Source organism: Microcaecilia unicolor, chromosome 6 (genome assembly GCF_901765095.1).
Source record: "Microcaecilia unicolor chromosome 6, aMicUni1.1, whole genome shotgun sequence".
NCBI lineage: Eukaryota > Metazoa > Chordata > Amphibia > Gymnophiona > Siphonopidae > Microcaecilia > Microcaecilia unicolor.
In genome coordinates this window covers 190228399-190246180 of record NC_044036.1, presented here as the reverse complement: position 1 = coordinate 190246180, position 17782 = coordinate 190228399, and the positions used below count along the sequence as shown (strand labels likewise).

The window sequence follows — 17782 nt, the reverse complement described above, 5'->3', positions numbered from 1 at the left end:
ATTTTATGTGTCTCAAAATCACTGTACCCATTACATTTTCAAAGATGTGCCTTTTTCAAAAGGAAGTAGCCATTGGAATAACTCCCTGTTTTATTTGGGGGGAGAGGCAAGGAGTAGGGACTAGAGTCATCTTAGTGGTTAAGGAAGAAGAGCCAATTCTACACTGGCACCTGGATCATTTGGGAGGGGATGCTGACTCCTCTTCCTCACCATGTATGGAAGCATTGCAATCTGAAAGTTAGACTAGGCATTCAGCTACATAAGGGTTTTGATATACCGCCTTTCTGTGGGGCACTCAAAGCGGTATTTATACAGGCAGTAAGTATTGTACCTGGAGCAATGGAGGGTTAAGTGACTTGCCCAGAGTCGCAAGGAGCTTCAGTGAGAATCAAACCCAGCTCCCCAGGTTCTCAGCCTACTACACTAACCTCCTAGGCTACTTCTCCGTGGCAGCACATGTCCACTCTCGACTGTCTCTGGAACGCACTGCCGCACAGCTTAAAAACGATCTATGAACTAACTAACTTCTGCAAACTACTGAAGACCTATCTCTTTAACAAGGCATACCACAAAGATCAACAAATGTGAACTCCTACATATATATCCAGAACTGTATCACAATATTTGCTTGCTACACTACTATCATGTTTTATCACTATCATGCCACCCAAGATACTTATGTAATACTAAATGTATATTTTCTTATATATTTCCACCCTTCATGATGTATTGTAAGCCATATTGAGCCTGCAAAGAGGTGGGAAAATGTGGGATACAAATGCAATAAATAAATAATAATAATAATATCCTGTCTCCCCAAAACATACAACCAAATATATAAAGTTTATTTTCCAAATTATCTTTGTAAAGCTTAATCAATCATCTTTTTCTCTAAAATGTCAAGCAGAGTTAAAGTGAGGGCTGTGATATTAGATTATACTTGGATAAGCAGCGGCTACCCTTTATAGTAGTGACCAGCACAAGATCATTCCATTCCTGTTGTTTCCCTTTGGACCTAGTATAGGGCTGATGTATTAAAACATGAGTAAAATGTGTGCTGATATTTAATGATTTTGCATTACTTGCATGCTAAAAAAATTTTTTGCATTAACACCTGATACAGTAAGCTATTGGTATGCTAAAGCATCAAGCATTTTTAAGCATCCAGGTGCATTTAAAACAGTATCAGTTGAAAAGTACACTAACTTCACTACTATTTTTAAATTTAAAAACTGAAGGCTCTCTGGTCCAGCCTGGAATTTGCAAGCCTGGAGAGACTCTGCCCTAGGACCCCAAAGCTAAAGAGTAGAGATTGTCAAATGTTCCCACCCCTTAATGCACCCTAACATTAAGCTCACCCATTCACTGAGCCCCCAAATCCACTAACAATTCCCCACTGAGCCCCCAAGCCCACTAACATACCCCTTACTGTCCCCCAACTTGTCAATAATGCCTCACAGTTTCTTTCATCCTACCAGTGAACTCCAATATGCCAAACAACCACTGCAGAGCTTGATCCCCATTTTGACCGGGATCAGTATTTTGGAATTGGTGATGACGTACTGTCGACCTAGCGAAATTAAACAGTACTTCGCCACCCAGCCTGACAAAGACCGGAGCAGACTGTCGACAGAGCCAAATTGTTTTGCACCACTAGCAGAGGATAGCAAAGACCAGAGCGGCCTGTCGACAGAACGAAATCATTTTGTGCCACTCACAGAGAATACTGATCGGCCGTCCTCTCCAACGAAGTCAATGAGTGAGGAGAGAGGTTCACAGCCTCCATTAACGAAACATGATCTGCCGCAGCTTTTGTAAGAATTAAAATTAGCAATACAATCTGATGTAGCAACGTGCCTGGGTGAGTTGACTTGAGGATTTGGGGATGCGCATGGAGGAGGCGGAACAGGAGGCTGGCATCGGCATTTAAAAAGGAGATAGAGAAGCTTTTAAACTAGAAACTGGAGGAAGGCCAACAGTTGCTCAAAAGCACGTGGTTCGGAATAAGGTATCTTTCAAAGATATCACCAAAACAGGGAAGGTAGGGTATCCCGATAGTGAGGTTGCAAAAGAGACCTTAGCAGATAATGAGGCGTATTTTCAAAGCACTTAGCCTTACAAAGTTCCATAGGTTACTATGGAACTTTGTAAGGCTAAGTGCTTTGAAAATGAGCCCCCAGGTGTCCTTAAATAAAAATCAGACAAAAGATTGCAAATTAATACTGTCCAGTACTGAGCATGATGTAAATGAGAACAACAAACATAGTTTGAAATGTCTATACGCAAATGCCAGAAACCTAAGAAATAAGATGGGAGAGTTAGAATATATTGCACTAATTGAAAAATTACATATAATAGGCATCTCTGAGACCTGGTGGAAAGAGAATAACCAGTGGGACACTGTGATTCGGGGGTACAAATTATATTGTAGTGATAGGATGGATCGAATTGGTTGAGGGGTAGCATTGCATGTTAAGGAGGGCCTTGAATCAAATAGATTGAAAATTCTGCAGGAAACAAATGCATCTTGGAATCCCTATGGATTTAAATTCTATGTGTAAAGAGGAAAAGGATAGTGATAGGCGTGTACTACCATTCACCAGGCCAGGATGAACTGATGGATGTAGAAATGTTAAAGGAAATTAGGGATGCTAACAAACTAGGCAACACAATAATAATGGGTGATTTCAATTACCCCGATATTGACTGAGTAAATGTAACATCAGGGCATGCTAGGGAGGTAAAATTCGTTGATGAAGTCAAGGACTGCTTTATGGAGCAGCTGGTACAGGAGCCAACAAGAGAAGGAAAAATTCTAGATCAAGTTCTTAGTGGATCGCATGATCTGGTGCGGGAGGTAATGGTGCTGAGGCCGCTTGATAACAATGATCATAATATGATCAGATTTAATATTAGCTTTGGAGTAAGTATACACAGGAAATCCAATACATTAACGTTTAACTTTCAAAAAGGAGACTATGATAAAATGAGAAGAACAGTGAAAAAAGCTTAGAGACGTTGCTGCGAGGGTCAAAATTTTACATCAGGCGTGGATGCTGTTCAAAAATAGCATCCTGGAAGACCAAGCCAAATATATTCTGCGTATTAAAAAAGGAGGACGCAAGACCAAACGACAGCCAGCATGGTTAACAAGTGAGGTGAAGGAAGCTATTAGAGCTAAAAGAAAATCCTTCTGAAAATGGACAAAGGAACTGACTGAAAGCGCTGATAAGGAAGGCAAAGAGGGACTTTGAAAAAAGATTACATGGGAGGCAAAAACACATAGTAAAAAATCTTTTAGGTATATTAACAGCAGGAGGCCAGCAAAAGAATCGGTTGGACCGCTAGATGAGTGAGGAGTAAAAGGGGCGATCAGGGAAGACAAAGCCATAGTGGAGAGATTAAATGAATTCTTTGCTTCGGTCTTCACCGAGGAAGATTTGGATGAGATACCGGTGCCAGAAATGGTATTCGAAGCTGATGAGTCAGAGAACCTGAATGAATTCTCTGTAAACCTGGCGGATGTAATGGGGCAGTTCTACAAACTGAATAGTAGCAAATCTCCTGTACCAGATGGTATTCATCCCAGAGTACTGATAGAATTGAAAAATGAACTTGTAAAACTATTGAGGGGCATAATCGAACGTCGCCGGCCAAATAGATCGCCGGCGATCTTTGTTGGCGGCAGCGCTACAGCTGGCCGGAACCATATTATCGAAAAAGATGGCCGGCCATCTTTTTCTTCGATAATATGGTTTAGGCTGGCCAAATGCCATGGAGTTCACCGGGTTTGAGATGGCCGGGTTTGTTTTTCAGCGATAATGGAAAGTTATGTCGGCTATCTCAAACCCCGGCCAAATTCAAGCCATTTGGCTGTGGGAGGAGCCAGCATTTTTAGTGCACTGGCCCCCCTGACATGCCAGGACACCAACCAGCCACCCTAGGGGCCACTGCGGTGGACTTCAGAAAAGCTCCCACGTGCATAGCTGCCTTATTTTGGGAGCTGAGCCCCCCAGCCCCCCCCCCCCCAACCCACTACCCACAAATGTACTGCACCCACTAAAATTGCTCCAGGGACCTGCATACAGCCTGTAGGACTTATTGCTGCTGTATAACTTTGGCACACCAGTTCACACCTGAAGACTAATCTCTCTGAAAAGGTCCTTTCTTGAAATAACCACGTTTACTCACAGTTAACTGCAGATCAGAGGTTGTGCCCCACTGGCAAAGAGTCCCCTGGTACTAAGATTAGCAGAAGGTCAGAGCTGGCACAATGGTATACAATGCCCACTTTCAGCACTATTCAAGGTAAGAACTACGTTCTCTAACGTGGGTAACACAGGAAAGGGAACTAAAACTGGCTTACAAAAATGGCCACTACCGCATGGACTACAACAGGAAACAAAGGGCACATTCTGACCCAGTTAGCATGGGGGAAAAGCACCATGGGAGTAGAGCCCAGTACCCTACACCCACCACAATGCATTGCTAATGTGACTCTGCAGGGCACCTAACAGAAAAGGTGTCACACTCACCCGAGAGCCACATCGCAACCAGGGAAAGGCTGTCGGAGGATACAACACATTCTGCTGTCCTGGAGGTGTGTACGGCATTTGAGGCTGGCATACAGGCTGGCAAAAAAGGTTTTTAGTTTTATTTTTTTTAATATGGAAGGGGATTGGTGACCACTGGGGGAGTATGGGGAGGTCATCCCCCATTCCCTCCAGTGGTCATCTGGTCAGTTGGGGCACCTTTTTGAGGCTTGGTCGTGAAAATAAAAGAACCAAGTAAAGCAGGCGAAATACTGCTTAACGCCGCTTTTTTTTTTTTTCCATTATCGGCGAAAGCCGGCCATCTGGTAGCCACGCCCATGTCCCGCCTTCGCTAATCTACCGACACGCCCCCTTGAACTTTCGCCGGTGAAGTGACGGGAAAGCGGTGATGCTGTGAAAAATGCCGCTTTCGATTATACTGATTTTGCCGCTTTTAAGAAATCGCCGGCCATCTGATTTGTGTCGGAAGATAGCCGGCGATTACTTTTGATTATAAGCTGGATTGTTAGTAATATGTAATTTATCTTTAAAATCGAGCATGCTACCAGAAGATTGGAGGGTGGCTGATGTAACGCTGATTTTTTAAAAAGATTCCAGAGGAGATCCGGGAAATTATAGACCGGTGAGCCTGACTTCGGTGAAAGGCAAAATGGTAGAGACTATTATAAAGAACAAAATTAGAGAACATATTCAAAAGCATGGATTAATGAGACATAGCCATCATGGATTTAGTGAAGGGAAATCTTGTCTCACCATATTTCTTTGAAGGGGTGAACAAACATGTGGATAAAGGTGAGCCAGTTGATATTGTGTATCTGGATATTCAGAAGGCGTTTGACAAAGTACCTCATGAAAGACTCCAGAGGAAATTGGAGAGTCATGGGATAGGAGGTAGTGTTCTATTGTGGATTAAAAACTGGTTAAAAGATAGAAAACAGAGAGTAGGGTTAAATGGTCAGTTTTCTCAATGGAGAAGGATAGATAGTGGGGTTCCCCTGGGGTCTGTGCTGGGACCGCTGCTTTTTAACATATTATAAATGACCTAGAGATGGGAGTAACTAGTGAGGTAATTAAATTTGCTGATGACACAAAGTTATTCAAAGTTGTTAAATCGTAAGAGGATTGTGAAAAATTACAAGAGGACCTTACGAGACTGGGAGACTGGGCATCTAAATGGCAGATGACATTTAATGTGAGCAAGTGCAAAGTGATGCATGTGGGTAACAGGAACCCGAATTATAGCTACATCATACAAGGTTCCACGTTAGGAGTCAGACCAAGAAAGGGATCTAGGTGTCGTCGTTGATGATATGTTAAAACCTTCTGCTAAGTATGCTGCTGCGGCTAAGAAAGCAAATAGAATGTTAGGTATTATTAGGAAAGGAATGGAAAACAAAAATGAGGATGTTATAATGCCTTTGTATTGCTTCATGGTGCGACCGCACCTCGAATATTGTGTTCAATTCTGGTTGCCGCATCTCATAAAAGATATAGTGGAATTAGAAAAGGTGCAGAGAAGGACGATGAAATGATAAAGGGGATGGAACGACTTCCCTATTAGGAAAGGCTAAAGCGGCTAGGGCTCTTCAGCTTGGAGAAAAGGTGGCTAAGGGGAGATATGATAGAGGTCTATAAATGAGTGGAGTTGAACGGGTAGATGTGAAGCGTCTGTTTACGCTTTCCAAAAATACTAGGACTAGAGGGCGTACAATGAAGCTACAAAGTAGTAAATTTAAAACAAATCAGAGAAAATATTTCACTCAATGTGTAATTAAACTCTTGAAGTTGTTCCAGAGAATGTGATAAAAGCAATTAGCTTAGCGGAGTTTAAACCAGGTTTGGATAGCTTCCTAAAAGAAAAGTTCATAAGTCATTATTAAGATGGACTTGGGGAAAATCCACTGCTTTTTTCTAGGATAAGCAGTATAAAATGTATTGTACTGTTTTGGGATCTTGCCAGGTACTTGTAACTTGGATTGGCCACTGTTGGAAACAGGATTCTGGGCTTGATGGACCTTCGCTCTGTCGTTATGTACTTATGAAGCCTCATGTTTGGTCAGCTGACTAGAGCTCAGAGCAATATGCAAGGCTCTTCTTGCCTTTTCCAGTCTTCTCTTAGGGAAGTCAGTTTGAGTTTTATCACACAATGCACAGCAGTAGCCTTTGCCAACAGACATGGGGAACCAAGTCCTCAGTTGGCTCTGAGAGCACAGCTCCTCTTCAGTTGGGTGGCAAAGAGCCTCACCAACTTCTCAGCAGTACACATAGTGGGAGTACAAAATTTGGGCTTCTTTTGTGCCGGTACTTACTGGTACGGTGTACCAGCACCTCTTTTAACTGCTCCCTGTTTATAGGCATTACTACGGGACTGATCCTGTTTCCCTCCCGCTGTCTGCCTCTGAGAGTGCAGGCCCCCATCAATAATCAGACAGTACAAGCCCGGCACCAGCGCTAACTTCAGCACTGAGGAGCCTTCGAGCCTATCTTCTCACGGAGGGCCCTGTTGGTATCTCCCCTCTGATATATATATGTCAGAGAGGGTGGAATCAACAGGGGGCCTCTAATAGCCTTTCACTTCACATTTTAACCATGCTATCTCTTGTTTTCTCTTCTTTCTACCTTTGTAAATACATGGAATGCATCTGGTCTGGGCTTCCAAGATAGTATTTTTGAACAACAGCCATGCCTGATTTAATGTCCTGTCCTTTGCAGTTGATCCTTTTTGCTTCTTTTTAATTATTTTCCTCATTTTATCATAGTCACCCTTTCAAAAAGGTTGTTTTGGCCTTTCATTTGAATCAATCTGTTGACCGGCCTTCCTTTTACAGAAAGGATTATGGCCCTGATTGTTCTTCTTTGCATTTGTTGGATGTCAAAATAGTGCTCTTGAGGTTACCAATGATTTTCATAAATTAGAAATATTGTTCATCCATTTTAGTAAAGTTTAAAAAGGTCGAGACGACATCTAAGGCCACTATCCATCTTATTTTCGAAGGAGAAGGGTGGGTAGTGGGTTTTGGGGGGGTTGGGGGGCTCAGCACACAAGGTAAGGGAGCTATGCACCTGGGATCAATTTGTGAAGTCCACTGCAGTGCCCCCTAGGGTGCCCGGTTGGTGTCCTGGCATGTGAGGGGGACCAGTGCACTACAAATGCTGGCTCCTCCCATGACCAAATGGCTTGGATTTGGCCGGTTGTGAGATGGCCGTCCTTAGTTTCCATTATCGGTGAAAACCAATGGCGGCCATCTCTAAGGTGGACCCAAATGTTGAGATTTGGCCGTCCCCGACTGTATTATCGAAACAAAAGTTTCGGTAATACGGTCGGGGACGCCACTTTATGGGGCCGTCCTTAGAAATGGCCGCCCTTATAGATAGGCGCCCCTGTTTGATTATGCCCCTCCACGTCTCACTGGTTAAAGGAAATTATTATTTCAACTTATCTTTGGAAGGTAAACAGCCACCTGTGATGCTGAAAGTGTATTTCATCAGAAGTATGTTGTCTTCTTGGGCAGAGTGTAATGCAGCTTCTCATTTATATATTTGTAAGCCAGCAACTTGGTCTTCTCTTTATACCTTTGCTAAGTATTATCACTAAGATGTTGCAGCCAGGCAAGATGATGTTTTTGGTGCTTCGGTCATCAGGACAGGGCAAAGGATTCCCTCCCTTCTTGATCCTGGACCGTTCTGGGCCTCCCTCCCCCTTTCCTTTGCTTCATGGGTCTCAGAGGGCCTGGAAAGAATTCAACCTCAGTCATAGGCTTCAGTCCTCTTAAGATCCTTTTTATTAGTTCCCCTGTTCCAGTTCAAACAGGTATCCAGATTGTCCTCAGAGTTCAGTTTAGAGTTCATTTATCTCATAATGCCACCAGACGTTCCGGGGGTCTCCCCTTTTCCTGAAGAGGATCCCTTCCAGACCTCTATCCCCCTCCCTGGAATCCTCTAAGCATTGCTTGGGATCTCCCTCTTCCAGAAACCGCTCCCCCCCCCCCCCACCCGGTTTCCTCAGTAGTCCAGGCCACCTTGATTTCTTCCAGACCGTCTCCAGCCTGGAGAATAATGCCTCTATTAAGCCCTTTAGGTTCCCTTCTTGTACCTCTGCCAAAGCCGGTATCCATAGGCTCAGGTCCTCCTGGCACCCCCCCCCCCCCCCTCGGCTCCACCTTCTCTTCCTGTTTCCCAATCCATTACTTCCTCCTCGTCTGTGGTTTCTAGCTGTTCCCCTTCCCTCTGATTAGTGTCCATGCACCATTCCTCCTTCTCCCCCTCTGTCTCCTGGGGACTGTAGTTCTTCTTCTGCTTCCTCCCTGTTTCCCTCCTGCTCTGCCATGGCTTCTGGGAATTGTAGTGCTTTTCCCCTCCTGTGTCCCTCTTACACTGCTGTGGCTTCTGGGAATCGTAGTGCTCTTCCCTTCCTGTGTCCCTCTTACCCTGCAGTGGCTTCTGGGAACCATAGTTCTTTTCCCCTCCTGTGTCCCTCTTGTTCTGCAGTGGTTTCTGAGAACTGTAGTTCGGATCCCCAGCCCGTGTGCTGCCTGTCCCCCTGCATTCCTCCGAATCCTCGCACCCTATCCCCTCAGACTCCTCACACTGCTTGGTTCCTTTCCTTTAGCCAAACCAGACCAGTCCGGATACCAACCTGTATTGTTTCCCTTTCAGATCATCTTCATTCAATGTTCTCTCAAGTTGAGCAAGAGTTTAATGTTAGTGTTTGCAGTTTTCTCAGAAGAAGGAAAGTGAAAATTTCTGGTTTTATTACTTGTTCATGTTTCTGTTACTTTGATATTTGACCACTGAATTGTTTGAGCCGCACAGGTTCCTACTAAGGCACAGCACAATTCTGTACTCTCTATCTCCACTTTTGGTTGAAGGGGAAACTGCCACATGTGCCTAGACTGGTCTGGAGTGGCTAAAGGAAAGTAAATTAACAGGTAAGGAACTAATTTCACTTCTTCTGCTGTTGCCACTCCTTCATTTCTTCATTCTTAAAGCAGAAATTGTTGGATCAGTCCTAAGTTCATTGGAAGTGGTGCTAGCAGTTGGTGAGTGCAGGGCCTGAAGTTGTTGCTATATTACTAACCTACCAGCTCAACTAATTTTATTGACAATTGTGTCTTCTAATTTAGGGAGAGGAGATTCTGTCTCAGGTATCTCAGAGAAGTGAAACTGATGATGAGCAAGGGTCCCAGCTCCACACTGAAGCTGCAGAAGAGGTATTTCTACATCTTACAGTACTTGGGGGAGGGGGGTTTGTTTTGCACATTGAAACATAACTATTCTCTGAGGACAAATAGGCCATATTAATTTCACATATGGGTGACGTCATCCACAGAGCCCAGTGCAGAAACACTGCCTAGAGAAGTTTTCCCACCCAAGTCGTGAGCGCAGAACCAACATTCTTTCTTTATCCACGGTGAAGTGAGGTTACATCTGTTAGCAGTTCTCTTCAGTGTGTTTGTTTTTTGCTTGTAAGGTGCCTTCCCTCACTGGATTTTGTACCTGTTCCTTCAATATTTTCTCCTTTTACCAAGTTGTCCCTTTCTGTATCTTTTATTACAGTTTTTCCACACTTTTAAATTTTTTTTGGCTGCAGAGTCCTTCTTAGGCCTGAGCACCAGTCAGGTAGCACTGACATTTTTTTTAGGTGAGCTTGCCCCTTTTTTCCTCACCATTAAGCCATTTTCCCTTCAATGTCATCTAAGGTTTCCCGTGGCTTTAAGCACTGTACTCGATGCAGTAGGACTATCTCTAGGGCTGACACACATTCCTGGTATATCCAGTGTTTGGGGCAAGACCATACCATCTAAACTGTGTTTGTTTGCATGTGCAGAAAAGAACCCAGAAATTCAGAGGGGCTCAAAAAGAGATTTTTTTGAGCCAGGTCTGAACCATCAACGTCAGCATCTGCACCAGCATTGGAAGCATCACTCCCAATTTCTACCAGACCCGTATCTCATGGGTGTTCATAGAGTAGGTCGCCATCTGCCTCGGCACCAGCCATTGTACAGGGCCCCCGGGACCAGTCAGCATCAGACCCAGCACCAAAGAGGCATGTGGATTCAATGTCCCTGTTGGCACTGAGGGACATTAATGCTTAGCATCAGGCAAAGGCTGGTTAAAGCACAAGCATCGATCCCCCTCAATACACGATGCCAGGATCTCCGGGGCATCAAAGACTTTGGTACCCAAGAAACGGCACCAAGAGGAGCGCCCCCCCCCCCCCCCCCCCCCCCCCGGTATTGGAGCGGTGCCTTCATTCCAGTCTCCAGGTAACTGGGACCCAGTTTTCACTACAGCACTGACAACTCTGCAGGCTTTCTCTGAATCAGCGCCACAGTCTTTATCGATGTCGGCCCTTGATGAATGAATCTGGGTCACGCTAGAAGAGCACTTGGCTGGGCTTCTTCAAGCACAGAGTCCATCAGCACTGGGGCCACTTGCACCAGTCATGATTCTACTATCTCGCAGGCCCTCAGCCTGTGGTGCATTCACCAACAAATACCACATGGGTCATTGGCGTCATCACCTGCCCATGTGGGTACCCCCTCAACATCTGTGGAGGAAGCTTCACTGGAGTCAAGAGGCAAACCTGCATCTTGGCATCATTCCAGGTGTGGACATGGTTCTTCTTGTCCGAGGCAGGTGCGGAATTAGCCCTCCCATACAGAGTATTTTGCTGATTCAAATTCAAACCATTCATGGGAATCTGATGAGAATCCAAGGTACTTTCTCGGAGGAAGAGAAGTCCTATGGAATTCCATCGGATCCATCTCCTCCTGAAGAGAGACGTAAATCTCCACCTGAGAGTCTCTCCTTCCCTGCTTTTGTTATTGAGATGGAAGCTGCTCTTTCTATGAAGTTGGACATGAAGGACGAGCTTTGGACTGAGGTGTTTCGGGTTATGGATCATGCCTCTCCTAGAGAGGCTGTGACTGTCCCTCTTCACAAGATCCTACGTGATGTTCAGGTGAAGAATTGGGAGTCCCCTCTGTCTGTCCCGATTATGCCCAAATAAATTAACACCATATATTGGATTCAAAGTGTACCTGGATTTGATGGGCCGCAGTTGCCTCATCACTTCTTGGTGGTTGAATCTGCGTTCAAGAGAGTTCAGAACTCCAGGGACTTTGCCTCAGCTCCCCCAGGCAGAGAAGCCCAGACTGGATTTGTTTGTGCGTAATATGTACCAGGCCTTGATGCTCATCTCGCATGTACAATCATTCCATTTCTACACGAGCCTGTGGTCCTTGGAGCACAGTATGTTTGATTTGGCAGACACTCTCCCACCAAACCAGACTGAGTCTCTTTGCCAGTTTGCCAAAAAGCAAAAGGCCTGTCGCAAATTTCTGGCCAGAGGCGCTTTTTGCACTTTTGTTATACTGTTCAGGATCTCTGCTCAGAGTATAGCGATGCACAGATTCTCATGGCTACGTGTTTCTGACTTGGACCCTGCGGTTCAGCAGAGGTTGGTGGGTGCTACTTGCTGTGTAGACAACCTTTTTGGGGAAAAGGTGGAAGAGGTCGCTAACCTGATCAAAAAGCTTACTGATACCATCGATACCCTGTCCCAGGTAGCACCTTCTGCACCCTCCTCCTCTAGGAGGATTTCTGGCAATTTAAAGTGAGGTCTCTACTACTCTCAAAGGCATAGGTGCATGTCTTCTCGCCACACTCAACCTGTTCAGCCCCAATGCGCTCATTCTTGTCAATCACATTTGCAAAAGGCCCATCCGGCTCCCCAGTCAAGGCAGGTGACAAGCATTTCACTGGCTGCAAGAGAGCATAGTTGGTAAGAGGGAGGCTGAGTTTTTTCCAAGAGAGGTAGCCCCTTGTAACCTCCAACTGGTGCTTTCTATAAATAATCTATCTCAGTTATGCCCTGCATTGGAGAAAAATACCACCGAGAGTGAGTTACCTGAGCTCTCCACACAAGGAAGTACTTGTAGAGGATATCTCTTCCTTTCTCAAGGCCCATGCAATGAAACCCATTCCACTAGGGGAAGAAGGAAAGGAATTATATTCCAGGTACTTCCATGTGCTAAAAAAGATGGAGGGGATGCATTCCATCCTAGCTCTAAGGGCCCTGAACAAATACTTGGTCAAAAAAAAGTTCAGGAAGGTTTCTCTAGGCTCCTTTCTCCCCATGATTTAGGCACAAAATTGGCTACGCTGTCTGGACTTAAAGGATGCCTGATACTTCCAAGCCACTAGTGTCTTGCAGTAGTTGCAGCATCGCTATGCAGACTGGCAGTCCATGTGTTTGCCTACATGGATGATTGTTTGGTGAAGAGCACATCAAGGAGGGTGCTCAGGAGTCTAAGTGGAGAACTATTCGGGTGATGGAGCTACTAGAGTTCATTATCAACTACCCAAGTCCCATCTACCACCAGTTCAGCTATTGGAGTTCATAGGAGCCCTGCTAGACATGGTTCAAGTGCGAGCCTATCTCCCTGTGGCATGGGCAGACACCCTTGTTGCTATTGCTCCTCAGTTTTGCAGCAGCCATCGGGTCACAGCTCACCAGATGTTGAAGTTGTTGGGCCACATGGCCTCCACTGTACATGTCGCGCCCATGGTACATCTCCATATGAGATTTGCCCAGTGGACCCTAACTTCTCGGAGGAAACCTAGCGGATGCCATCCGAGTAACCCCAGAGCTGGCTCAATCTCTCTTTTGGTGGACGATTCGATCCAGTTTGACCTTGGGACTACCATTCCAAATTCCTCAGCCCCAGTAAGTGGTGACAACGGATGTATCCAACCAAAGGTGGAGAGTTCATCTAGATGGACTTCATACTCAATCCAGGAAACAGATTTACAGATCAACCTCCTAGAGCTCCAGACAATTTGGAACATGCTAAAGGCTTTCAGAGATCAGATGCTGAACCACATTGTGTTTGTCCAAATAGTCAATCAGGATGCAGTGTATTACGTCATCAAGCAGGGGGGTACAAGATCCTACCCTCTGTGTCTGGAGGCCATCAAGATATGGTACTGGGCTGTCCAGTACAAAATAGATCTGAGCAGTGCTTTTTTGTGCCGATACGCAACGGTATGGCGTACCAGCACCTTTTTATTCTCTACCAGATAGGCGCAGGTCTCCTTCCCTCCCAACTCAGCTCCCCGACTGGCAGCCCGACTGAGCTCCATTCCTCTCCCCCCCCCCCCCCCCCCCGGCAGCCTGAATCAGCTCCGTTCCTGGACATGGAGAGGAGGGCAGGGGAAGAGAACTGATTGCTGGAGAGGAGGGGAGGGCAGGGGGAAAGAAGAGATCGCTAGACATAGAGAGAAGGAGAGGGCAGGGGGAGCGAAGAGATCGCTGGAGAGGAGGGGATGGCAGGGGGAAAGAACAGATCACTGGACATGGAGAGAAAGGGGAGGGCAGGGGGAGAGAAATGAGATCGCTGGAGAGGAGGGGAGGGCAGGGGGAGAGAACAGATCACTGGAGAGGAGGGGGACAGCAGGGGGAGAGAACAGATCGCTGGACATGGGGAGAAGGGGAGGGCAGGGAGAGAGAAAAGAGATCACTGGAGAGGAGGGGAGGGCAGGGGAGAGAGGAGAATTGCTGGACATGGATGGATGGAGGGGAGAGCAGGGGAGAGAAGGGGAGGGCAGGGAGAGAAAAGAGATTGCTGGACATGGATGGATGGAGGGGAGGGCAGGGGGAGAGAAGAGATTGCTGGACATGGATGGATGGAGAGGAGGCCAGGGGAGAGAGGAAAATTGCTGGACATGGATGGATGGAGGGGAGGGAAGTCAGGAAGATGCACATGGATGGAGGGGAGGGAAGGGAGGAGAAATGCTGGACATGATTGGAGTGAAGGGCAGGGAAGAGAGGAGAAATGTTGGACAAGGATGGCGACAAGGAAAGACAGAGGAAGGAGATGTACATGGATGGAGTGGAAGCGAGAGAGTAGAAATGATGGTCATGGATGGAGGGGAGGGAAGACAGAGGAAGTAGATGCACATGGATGGAGGGGAGGGTGTGAGGAGAAATGCTGGATATGGATGCAGGGGAAATTGCTGAATTTAAGGGCTGGATTGGAATACTTTGAGGGCAGATGTTGAAACTGGAGAAAGGATAGGGATAGGGCTACAGATAGTAGACAGGACACATAAGGACACAGGAGGATCGTGGACATGGTGAGAAAAAAAATATCAAATGGAAAGAAGACACTGCATAAAACAGAAGACACTGGGACCAAAGCGAATAGAAAAACTAAATGATCAGACAACAAAGGCAGAAAAAAGTATTTTATTCAGAATTTATTAATTGGAATATGTCAGCTTTTTGAAATGTGCATCTTTGATATTTTGCATGTAAGTTTTCATTTTTCTGGTATTGCTGCATGCTGTCTGACTTCTTGAGTTAACTTTCCAGTTCAGTATTTTGCCTTCATATTCTTTTATTTCTAGTTCCTTATCAGTGCCGTAGCGAGGGTGCCTGACACCCGGGGCGGGTTGCGGCTGCGCAGCCCTCCCCCCCCAGGTGCAGGGCACGGCGCCCCCTCCCCTCCAGAGCGTACCCCCTCCCCCCCCGAAACACACCCTACCTTTCAGCAGGGGGCAGGCGGGAGGGTCGATCCGCCCCCAGTGCACGTCACTAGGAGCTGTGTCGGCTCTGCTGTTTCCATGCTTTCTCTGCCCCGGAACAGGAAGTAACCTGTTCCGGGGCAGAAAGAGCAGGGAACCAGCAAGCCAACACCACCCCAGTGCGTGCACCCGGAGCGAACCGCCCCACCGCCCCCCCCTTCCTACGCCACTGTTCCTTATGTCATATCTTTTGTGTCATGTGTTTTTCATGTGTGACCAAGGTGCAGTATTCTGCTAGTGTGTGTAGTATTTGCAGCCCTTTTTGTTTTGCTTTTTTTACACTAGGTAGTGTATTGGTGTTTTAGAGCCTGGTGTAATTACAATCCTGCCTTTTCAAGCATAAGGTTTGTAGCTCGTGCTGTTATGGTTTAGTAAGGTTATGAGTGTGTTTTTGCACAAGTTTGTGTATAGCGTTTTGCAGTGGAGAGATTGTGTGTTGGCCTTACTGAGGTGGCACCAAAACATCAGAAAGGATGTAGAGCCTAAATCATGACACACTACCTCTTGAAGGATCTACATATAGAGCCTATGCATTTCTAAGGTCAACACTGGTATGGTATGGGAAAGGGGGTGGGGAAATACTACTGGAGAGGAAGAGGGAGTGCTGGGTAAGGAGGAAAGTAGGAAGGAAGGGAGAAAGAGCTGGCTTGATATCTCATACATATTCATTATGGTTATTCCCAAAAAAAAGCCAGCTCTTCAAACTACACCCATGCAGGAAAGCTAGGAAAAAGAGAGATCAAGAGAAAATGATAGAAATATGCATAGAGAAGGAAATATATTAGAATATCCATTGGTGAAGGAAAGAGACAAAACTGAACCAGAAATTTAAAAAGAGAGATACACCAGAGAGAAAAACAAAAAAGAGCAAATGAGACTAGAGAGTGATAAAAAGAGAGAGCAAGAGATCCTGAAAAGTAAAACCAAGCCAGAGATGACAAATGTTGGATATTTTTGGTGTCTGATGGATAACTCATATGTGAGTAACTTACTTGACCCTAAGTATTTTGCATTCAGGAACTTAAAGTACTTCTAAGATATAATGTAATATAATATTCATATTTAGTAGGTTATAAATTTCTATGGTAGAAAGTTGCATTGGAAGAGTCCTTGCCCCACCCAGGTGTCCCAGATTTCCAAACCAAAAATCAGGTAACCTTACTTTCCAGTCCTGTTTTCCTTTGAGGCTGACACTCCTGTGGCTGATTACATGCAGCTGTATATATTTTATATTAGTGGTCCTGATTTCCCTGTTTCTGTGCCTGGAAACTAACCATGGGCATTGTGGTCAGAGTGAAAGATTATTCATTGCACCTTTTTTTTTTCACAGCAGGAAGATAGAGAGGATAATGAAGACAATGAAACAGGAGAAGACAATGAAGAGAGTGAAGAAGATTCAACTTAAAACTAACAGAATCCTCCAGAGTCTACCCTAGACACACACCAGAATTAAACTATGATTGTTAAATGTGCAATACAACAGCAGTCACCAGAGCAGCAAGAGATTTCCCAACTGTGTGTAGGAAGCCAAGGTCTGCTGCAGTCAAAGGCCTATGAAGAGTTTGAAACAACATTTTTTAATTCTTAAACCAAACTGGTTTTTACTCCAATTGTGCAACTCCCAGCTATCCACATTAGAGCAGGACTGAGAAAAATGTGTGCTTATATTGGCCAAAATTGAGAGCTAAAATAAAGCTAAAAAATGTAGGGTTGTTTTTTTTAATATCTTTTTTTCCATCACTCTCACAGAGCTTTTGACAAAGTTCATACTATAAATGATATGCCAGATCTGAGTTTCTCTGAGTTGTTTATTTTGGAGTAGAATAGGGTGGGGATGAGGCTGCCAGTGTTTTGGTGCACATCTGCAGGACAGTGGTTGTTCACCTGTCTTCCGGATTATCCTATTCAATAACTTTATTTAGGAGAGAAGTTGTTCTCAAAATCAGAATCTCAAGATGGCTCAGGTTACTACTGAAGGTTTACCTAGGTTAAGTTTAAATTGTAGATTGCTGAGTTGTCCAAAATCTTTGAAGCTGAAAACAGTGTAAATATAATCAACCCATGTTTCATAATGTAGTTGTCTTTCTAAGATGGATGTGGAGAGAAAATTAAATTGTTATGCTGAGAGAGTTGATCATTTGGGTTGACATTTTTTGACCCAAAGGGCTTTTCTTGACTTGGATGAATAGATGTAAGACACTAGAACTGAATTTTGTAGCTGCACTGTTCAGTGTACAGGGGTTCTCTCAGCCAATCAAAAATCATTTACTGCTCACATGACTCTCTATAACTGTAAACCTTTCTCTGAAACTGTTACTGTGTGTGAAGAGAAACAAGAGAAGAATAAAATGTTCTGCAAAGAACAGAAACAGTAAAAAGCCGCACTCAGCTATCATGAGCACATAAGCTTGTGAAAACTTTGTTTCAATACAATTTTGAAAGGTGTATCAGTATCATTTTTAGATCAACTGATTATATGAGAGTTTAAGGTTTGTGAATATCTATCTACTTATCATTTCTATAGCGCCACAAGGCATATATATTGAGTTTTCTCACAGTGAAAATCAAGGACCCCTGATGCAGGCACTTAACGAAACACAGCCGTGTCGGGGCAACAGTAAAATTTATAACCTGAATGT

General features: G+C 45.0%; 1 protein-coding gene across 3 annotated transcripts in view; it reads left to right on the top strand.

Annotated features, from left to right (window-relative positions):
• Window positions 1-17524, top strand: part of FANCD2 (FA complementation group D2) — a 763224-nt gene extending 745700 nt beyond the window's left edge. For all 3 annotated transcript variants that reach the window (XM_030205444.1, XM_030205445.1, XM_030205443.1), the window contains 2 exons: window positions 9677-9763; window positions 16474-17524. In XM_030205444.1, coding sequence (XP_030061304.1) covers window positions 9677-9763; window positions 16474-16548 — 162 coding nt within the window. In that variant the 3' untranslated portion in view covers window positions 16549-17524. The remainder of the gene's footprint in view (window positions 1-9676; window positions 9764-16473) is intronic.
• The last annotated feature ends 258 nt before the right edge of the window (window positions 17525-17782 follow it).